The sequence below is a fragment of the Sabethes cyaneus genome, chromosome 1 (assembly GCF_943734655.1).
Source record: "Sabethes cyaneus chromosome 1, idSabCyanKW18_F2, whole genome shotgun sequence".
Classification (NCBI taxonomy): Eukaryota; Metazoa; Arthropoda; class Insecta; order Diptera; family Culicidae; genus Sabethes; species Sabethes cyaneus.
The window spans coordinates 84,948,733-84,958,434 of NC_071353.1; the positions used below are offsets into that span (position 1 = coordinate 84,948,733).

General features: G+C 37.9%; 1 protein-coding gene across 1 annotated transcript; it reads left to right on the forward strand.

Annotated features, from left to right (window-relative positions):
• Window positions 1–300: 300 nt before the first annotated feature.
• LOC128745900 (uncharacterized) lies at window positions 301–8,803 on the forward strand. Its single transcript, XM_053842967.1, has 5 exons — window positions 301–345; window positions 1,791–2,032; window positions 2,892–4,434; window positions 8,462–8,644; window positions 8,732–8,803. Exons 1-5 carry the CDS (start codon window positions 301–303, stop codon window positions 8,801–8,803), a joined length of 2,085 nt encoding a protein of 694 aa, XP_053698942.1.
• Window positions 8,804–9,702: the final 899 nt, after the last annotated feature.

Consider the following 9,702-nt stretch of genomic DNA (forward strand, 5'->3'; position numbering starts at 1 on the left):
AATATAGCCCACACCAAACTGTATCAAATAACTTACTTCAAGAAATGCCACACAACAAAAACCATTCGCAACACATATTCAGTACTGACCCTACCCAACCACAAGAAAACAATTTGACCCACTCAGAAAACGGAACGTCACATGTTCCAAAACTCACATGTTTCAGAACGTCTCACCTTTCAAACAACGTAAGAAAACAGTTACTTGAAGTGCTGAACAAGCATGAAAAAGTATTTCACATACCAGAATCAAAATTGGCCTGCAGCACGGTTGTCGAGTGTGCAATAAACACGACCGACAATGTCCCCATTCACCAAAAAGTTTACCCATACCCAGCAATGTACGGTGAGGGGGTAAATGAACAAATAAATAAACTACTTCAAGATGGAATAATACGACCATCACGTTCTGCCTGGACGTCACCAGTGTGGATCGTGCCAAAAAAATCTGATGCCTCCGGGAAAAAGAAATTTCGTATTGTGATAGATTATCGTAAACTGAATGAGAAAACTGTTTCAGATCGATACCCCATGCCAGAAATTAACTATGTAATTGACCAATTGAAAGGTCAACAGTATTTCACTACACTTGATTTGGCATCTGGTTTTCACCAGATAAAAATGAAAGAAAGTGACATCGAAAAAACTGCTTTTTCGATTAATAACGGCAAATACGAATTCACACGTATGCCGTTTGGTCTTAAAAATGCTCCCGCAATTTTCCAACGAGCAATTGATGATGTTCTAAGACAATTTATCGGGAAAATATGTTACGTTTATATTGACGATGTGATTATATTCGGAAAAACTGTTGAAGAAGCCCTGGAAAATCTAGCAACTATTTTGAAAGCGTTAAATGATGCGAACTTAAAAATTCAGTTAGACAAGTCCGAATTTTTACACAATGAAATCGAATTTCTTGGTTATATCATTTGTGCTGATGGTATCAAACCTAATCAAAACAAAATCGAAATAATCAACAAATATCCAGAACCCAAAAACCTGAAAGAACTTCGAGGATTTTTAGGAATGATGGGTTATTACCGGAGATTTGTGAAGGATTTTGCAAAAATCGCAAAACCCTTAACAAACCTCTTAAGGGGGGAGAGAAATCCTACATCTGTCAAAAAAATCTCACTCGATGAGAAAGAGAAGCAATGTTTTCAGAAAATGAAAAGTCTCCTTTCGTCATCCGATATTCTTATCTACCCTGACTACAATAAACCTTTCGTACTAACAACAGATGCTTCCGATTTCGCAATCGGTGCAGTTCTGTCCCAAGGAGAAGTGCCAAAAGATAAGCCTATCCACTTCGCCTCTAGGACACTTTCTAAGACTGAGGAAGGATATTCAGCATCAGAAAAGGAAATGCTTGCCATCTTCTGGGCCTTGCAGACATTTAGAAATTATTTATATGGAGCAAAATTCCTAATCCTAACTGACCACCAACCATTAACATTCGCCTTATCTCCTAAAAACACTAATGTAAAATTAAAACGCTGGAAAGCATACTTGGAAGAACATGACTACCAAATCATCTATAAACCGGGAAAATCAAATTTAGTAGCAGACGCACTTAGTCGCATTATATGTTCTATGACAGGGACACAACACTCTTCAGATGCCAGCGACGATTTCTACATCATCTCAACAGAAGCACCCCTTAATGTATTTAAACACCAGGTTATTATAAAACAAGGACCCGACCGAATATCAAAAGAAAACCTTTTTCCTGGCTATTCTAGAACAACTATTCAAATCAACGATATTAATGCTATTTCTCTATTTCAGGTACTTAAGACACATTTTGATTACACCAAGGTAAACGGATTATTAACGCAAGAAAACATAATGGGAAAGATCCAAGAGGTCTACAAAGAGCATTTCGGAAGCAAAAGGGCATTAAAAATCCGCTTTACCCAGAAAATATTGAAAGACATCAAAGAAGACGAGCAACAGTTGGACGTTATCAAAAACGAACATTTAAGAGCACATAGAGGTGCAGAGGAGAACAAACAGCAAATTATCAGAAGGTTTTACTTTCTAAAAATGCAACAAAAGATAAAAGACTTTATTGCGAACTGTCGAGTTTGCCACGAATGTAAATACGACAGAAATCCAATAAAGTTTCCTATCCAGGAGACGCCTATTCCCAGGGCTCCATTCGAAATAGTACATATAGATATCATGTTTTTGGAAAGCCTTCATTTTCTTACGTTTGTCGATAAATTTTCAAAATTTGCTCAGATTATTAAAATCGAATCAAGAGCAGCAGTTGACCTTATACCAGTTATAAAGGATATTCTTCTCAAATATAAGCCACCAGATATACTTGTGATGGATGGTGAAAAATCCTTCATGACGGGAGAACTTGTCAACTTTTATAACATATACAAAATTACCCCCTATGTAACCGCTACCGGACGCAGTGAGATGAACGGAATCGTCGAACGTTTTCATTCAACGATTCTAGAAATCTACCGAATCACTAAAACCCAACATCCAAACATGCCTGTTCCAGACCTAATCCAATTGTCAACTCAAAAATATAACTCATCAATTCACTCTTCCACAAAATTTACCCCTCTAGAAGTCATTCTTCTCTCAGTCCGAACAACAGAAATTATCGAACAAGTTTATCGAAACCTGAAACAATCCCAAAAAAGTGCATTAGCACAACATAATAAAAAAAAGAAATGGGTTGAAATACCGGAAAATGTAGACGCTTACGAGACGACCCGACAAAGACTTAAACACAAAACAAGATATAAGAAAATTAAAATCTCGACAGTTAATAAGAGTACAATCAAGACCGACAACGGACGACGTGTTCACAAAGACGATATTAAAATCATGAAAATCTAATTTAGAATCACAACCATCTCGTTTCAGACTTTTACTACCGCTCATCATCCAAGGTGGAGCTTTGCAAACGAAACACGATGCGACGATCGACCTACGACACATGGGACGACAACCAATCTTGATCTTTCATCAAGGCGAAGCACGACTCAGACTGGACTACAAATACTACATACACCATTTCAATCTCACCGTAATTAAAACACAAGTCAGAAGCCTCCGGGAACAGTTTAAAAATTTTAGCAAAAATGAGTTTACCGAACTAATTATTGAAAAATTTAGCGAGATAGATTTTGCTCTCAAAAGTATAGACCCAGTCAGACGACATAAACGATGGGATAGTTTAGGTACATTTTGGAAATTCTTAGCCGGTAATCCGGATGCCAATGATTTAATGATTATTAATTCTTCCATAAACGACCTCATTACTAACAACAACGAACAAGTTAAAATTAACCGCGAGGTAAATCTTCAGTTAAAGGAGGCTATATTTCAGACTAAGAAGGCCATTGAATTGTTTAACGTTGGATCAGTTGAAATGTATTGCACGAGAATATTATTCTATTTAAATTATTTGTCAGATAAACTAGCTCAAATAATTGACACCATCATGTTAGCAAAATTAGGATTAGTTAACGAAAAAATTCTGAGCCAAAGAGAAATTGACATTTTAATTACCGATCTAGCTAGGGAAAACATTACAGTTCAAACCGCAGTGGAAGCAACAAACTACGCAATGACATCAGTAGCATCGAATAACCTGGAGATCGCCCTTATCATCAAAATGCCAAAATTAGACCCAAGAGTCTTTAACAAAGTACGTCTGTTCCCAGTCATCCATGAAAATAAGCAGATACACATACTCCATCAATTTTATTTATCCCACGACGAAAAAATTTATCAAATAAACACAATCGAACCAACTATATTCGAAATAAAAGATATACGTCTAGATAACACAACCTGCATACCGAGGTTGTTGAAAGGAGAATCAGCGACCTGCAATTATACATCAAATCCAATGGAAGAAGAAATTACCTTCCTTGATGATCAACACATATTTATAAACACTATGAAAAACTTTACGTTGACATCAAACTGTGGTGTAACAAACAGAAAACTCTCAGGCTCTTTTCTGATATCCTTCAACAATTGCCAATTACGTATCAACGACGTTTTGTATACGTCGAGAGTCAAAACCTTACCAGGAAACCCAATTCAGCTACACCTAGACGGGGTAGAAATAAAAAAGCAACAGGATATTTTAAATATTAGTGTGGAGCACCTTCACAAACTTCAAACCGAAACCCGGAAAGACTTGGACCTAATACGTTTGAAAAACAATAGTTGGCATTTCCTTAACTGGAGCATCTGGAGTATCATTGGGGGAATGATTTCGCCACTCATAATTTGTACTTTACTCCTTTTAAGTTTTCTCATCTACAGAAACAGGACTATTAAACTCAACATTAACAACACCACTCGAAACCCGAATCAAGCAATAGAACCAGAAGCAGTATCATTACCAATAGAAGAGGGTCGACCCAACTTCAGGATTTTGACCGTTAGAGACGTAATTCGGATGGAACCTCATCTCTTAAGGGGGACGAGTTAGCAACGAACCACGCCACCTGCTTGGAATAGCAGTGAGCCATTCGTTTGCCAACACCGAAGGCAACGGAAAAATAAAAGTAGCGGACGAAGCATAACACGCGGAGGCCAGCAGCAAAGTTTGAACTGGATGTAAAATTATAAGATAGCAATAAACTTAGTTGAGGTTTGAGTATCGAGTCGAATGGTGTTGTGAATTGTAGAACGAAAAGAAATAATTTAACTCGCGGCAGAAAATATTGACTGCAAGCAAACGGCAACAAATATCATCGTATCATCACGAAATCGATCCGTGCTGCCTAACGAAAACACCAGGCAATCAAATTTGTATCGTACAGTTCATAAAATCGCCTAAATGTTGAACTCGAAAAAATATTGTTAGAACTTTTTCTAGCAACTTTGGACAGAGTCACGCACAACAATCATCGTTGAGCAAATTAGATTTAATGATGACAGGAGGCCGCGAGCTCGGCCGCGATTGACTGAGCTCCGATGTCATTTCTTTAGTCAGTTTCTTTAGGTAGCATGAACCTTATGCACAAAAATCGACAGGCGACAACAAAAGAAGCGGCGACTAACTGGATTGTAAAAAGGCATGTATTAAACGTAAGTCGATTGTGATGGAAGGAGTGAACAAAGGATCTGTGAAGAACGAATAACAGAATAGAAACGAAAAAATCTGTAGTGAGGGGAACACGAGAGAGTCACATGTAGGTGATCTGATAGTGTTTGTACAAAATATGACTCATTCGCTTATATTATTAAATGGCGCAAGAGCCAACACTTGACTGCACTTAACGTATGTAATAGAAAAATAGACTATTTTCGGTTGGCCGTAAAGTGGCCAAAAGGCCACATCCTTTGCGTGACACTTTTTGATGAAGGTGATAACTTCCGGTAGGTATTTCGAACTGTATGTTGGTATCACCTCGTTCAACATTAGCCCTGGACGAAACAACAACGGCTTGAATATTCTCTTCTCGCCGATCGTCTGTCACAGATGGAAATCGACGCCTACCTTCTTGGTGGAGGACATAAAGTACTCGGTCCTCTATCGGTCTATGCCGTCCAGCTCAAGTAGTTTTCGTAGTTCTCGTCGCTCATCGTGTTCTCAGGACGATCGCCCGCTACTCAGAAACACCCGAAAAGATAACCATAAACATGAAGATAAAAGTTATTGTAACAGTAGGATACAAATGCAGTTAAAACAATAACATTTATTGTCAAAAACACGAATTAATCCACCTAGCGGTGTGACCTGGCCTTCCTACTGTAACAATAATTATTTTTTTATTTCTCAGGAGCAACTATAATTAAGTTGACTGTATTTTTAAATATCAGTTCCTTATTCCTCAAAACCCTTATTTAACAGTAAAATTCATAAGAACGTACTGCGTACAATATTTTCTTTTCAAATTTGCGTAAATATTTGTAAGTGTAATTTAATTTGCTTCATCAACACCTTATTTAGTCTTATTATAGTTAAGTGATTCCTAGAAATATATTTAAAGACAAACGATAATTTTTGTAGACTTGAATGAATATATGTAGAAAATTATAAATTAACCGATTAACGGGTAAGGCTTCAAAGCCACATACGAATTTCGTTTTGAATTGACAATTCAAATTGAAAAATGTGTTCAGAACCGATTTCTTGATATTTTGATATTAATGTCGCAGCATTATGACTATGCGTCAGATTTATTGCATAAATTTTTTACTCTCGATGAAAATGGGCAACTAGAACAAAATGATTGACTTCAAAATTTTTCAATGATTAATTTACATGCTTGATTTCAATTTTGTAATATATCTGAATTGCACAAATAACTGGGTAGAGGAGCATTAGATATGGAATATTAGAAAGAGAAGAAGACAAGATTTTGACGTAGGACTACGTCTTACGGCAAGTTTTTAGATGGTGTCATTCCAAAAAATCGAAAAATGCGAGCGTCAACCTCGCCGAATTTGATATCTGTGTTGGAAAAATGTGCTACAGCTGTAGTGTTCGGTTATAATACGACTCTGTATGAATACGCATGCTTGCCGTTTCATTAGAAGTGTAATTAAAAGATGTGCTGTAGATAAAATAGGATTGAATTGGTAAAATCCCTTCAACGTGGGGAACCATGGGTAATAAAAACAATCTTTAATTTCAGTAAGGTAGCAGGAAAGCAATAGTTTGTGTTCTTGATTTTGTTAAATTGTTTTCAAATGCACAATCTTTTGAGAATTGAACGTATGCAATGTTACTACTTTGATAAATGTTACATACAACGCATGTAGCATGTATATATGTTGCTACTATCACTACAAAGAGACTTACGTAGTCCTGCGTCACCTATATCGTCGTGTCTTGTACACAACCCCTCTGATTTTTTTCTCAGTTGGCGCTCCTTTTGATAATTGTTTTTGCATAAAAATCAAGACTAGAGCTCCTTTTGAATACTTTCATGAAAACGAGATGAGATCAAAGAATCAGTACAAAAGTAGCGCCATAAACATGCTGAATGGCAAAAATAATGGTTTTCCCAGCGCTAGTTTGTTTTGATGGCACGAGCGATCCGATATGCGCAAAATTTGTTTGAAAATTGTATAAATTTATATAGGAAAATCCATTTATTGGCATTTTCAATTCTATACACCACTCTACCTTTGTATGTGCCTAAATCAACCCGTTTGCTTCGTTTTTCTTGCCCGATCGTGCATTGGCGTAGCTAGAGGGGGTGCCTGGGGGAAAATTTTCTAGTTACGCCAATGCGATCGTGAATTACAGCTAGTAATGAAAATGATAAATAAAATTCTTACTAATCTTGTATTTCAATGCAAATTGTAAAATTGTGCAAATTGCAAAATTGTGCAAATTGTACACACATACATAGACACATACATACACATAGACACATACATCCACATAGACACATCCATACACATACGCATACATACATACATACATATTTTTTTTAATCTCGTTTATTTGATTTGGCTCTTTCGTGTTAACTTAAAGGAGCCGTAAGTCTTTTACAAAAATATAACGGTAAGCACTGCTTATAACTTATGTTAGAAGGTATGATCGATACACCCGATTTACTGGGGTTAGTAGGTTTTTTACATTTTTCTTAACAAGAAGGCTAGGAAGGGTGGATTAAGGGTTTTATTGCAGTCTTTTGCGATGCTGCACATATATTGTAGTATGTGGTTTCCTTTAGCAGTCAAATATATATGGCGTACTTCAGAACTGCGTAGCGTTTTGCTGTCTTCGGGGCATAACTACTGTCTTCAGTACATGTTAGTACCGCAGTGGGATGTGAGACGAGCGATCTGAGAAATAAATGTAGAGCTTTTTTTTAAATTGTTATGTCAGCATTTTTCAGAAATTTGTATATGAGGCTCATATACTGGAGATCTCGGCTACCCAGGGACTCGTACAGGGACGTAAGGTTGTCTTTCACGGGCCCGAAAGGAATCACTTAGCTTAGACCTAGCATCACAGAATTCGGCACACGACCAAACGACATGCTCGATGTCGTGGAAGCCATCGCCACAAACACAGTGGTTACTCTCTGCAAGCCCAATACGAAAGAGATGCGTGTTTAACGTGTAGTGATTGGACATAAGTCTAGACATCACGCGAATGAAATCTCTACTTACATTCAATCCCTTGAATCATGCTTTCGTCGATACCTTAGGAATGATGGAATGTAGCCATCGTCCCAACTCGTCTATGTTCCATGATGTTTGCCAACTAATGAGCGACCTCTGACGCAAGGTACTATAAAATTCATTATAAGCAATTGGTCTATCATAAATAATCCCATCAATCGCACCCAACTTAGCTAAAGAATCAGCCTTCTCATTACCTGGTATGGAACAATGAGAAGAGACCCAGGCTAAGGTAACCTTAAATTTTTATCAGTTAAAGCACTCAAAAGCTCCCGTATTTTCCCCAAGAAATACGGGGAGTGCTTTGCCATTTTCATCGATCGCAGAGCCTCAATGGCACTGAGGCTATCTGTGAAGATGAAGTAATTGTCTATGGGCACAGTTTCGATGATCCCAAGGGAGTATTGAATGGCAGCAAGTTCTGCGACATAAACGGAAGCAGGAGCATCGAGTTTGAAGGAGGCAGTAAAATTTTCGTTGAAGACACCGAAGCCAGTGGACTCGTCGAGGTAGGATCCGTCAGTGTAAAACATCTTATCGCAACTAACACTTTTGAATTTATTGAAAAAAATTTTGGGGTTCTCTTGCGATCGCAGTTGATCCGGGATACCGGAAGTTTCTTCTTTCATGGTGGTGTCGAAGAATATAGCAGACTTAGAAGTATCTAGTGATGCGACACTTGCGGGAGCATACTGAGAAGGGTTGATATCTTGAGCCATGTAGTCAAAATATAGGATCATAAATTTAGACTGAAATTGAAGTTCGACCAGCCTTTCGAAATTACCAATTACTAGTGGGTTCATAATCTCACATCAAATGAGTAACCGATAGGACAATTCCCAAAAACGATTCTTCAACGGTAGAATCCCCGCCAGCACTTCGAGACTCATCGTATGGGTCGATTGCATGCAGCCTAAGGCTATACGCAGACAACGATACTGTATTCTTTCTAGCTTGATAATATGCGTGTTAGCGGCGAACCGGAAGCAAAAACATCCATATTCAAGAACAGACAATATCGTTGTTTGATATAGTCTTGTAAGGTCTCCTGGGTGAGCTCCCCACCAAGTTCCGGTAATTTTACGAAGAAAATTTATCCTCTGTTGGCATTTTTGAATCAGATACCTAAAGTGGCATGCCCAAGTGCATTTGGAATCGAACCAGATACCAAGATATTTGTAAACTAGTACCTGAGCGATCGTTTTACCCATAAGTAGGAGCTGAAGCTGTGCTGGATCATGCTTCCTAGAAAAAACGACCAACTCTGATTTTTCCGGGGAGAATTCGATACCCAGCTTTAACGCCCAACTGGACAAATTGTCCAAAGTATCTTGCAAAGGTCCTTGCAAATCGTTAGCCGTTGATCCTGTAATGGAAACAACGCTATCATCTGCAAGTTGCTTTAACGTGCATGACTCTTCGAGACAACTATCAATGTCGTTAACATAAAAGTTATACAGAAGTGGACTTAAACATGAGCCCAGGGGAAGACCTATGTAGCTAATTCGAGATGTTGTCAAATCATCATGTGTAAAACTCATGCGTTTTTCCGACAACAGATTGGGCA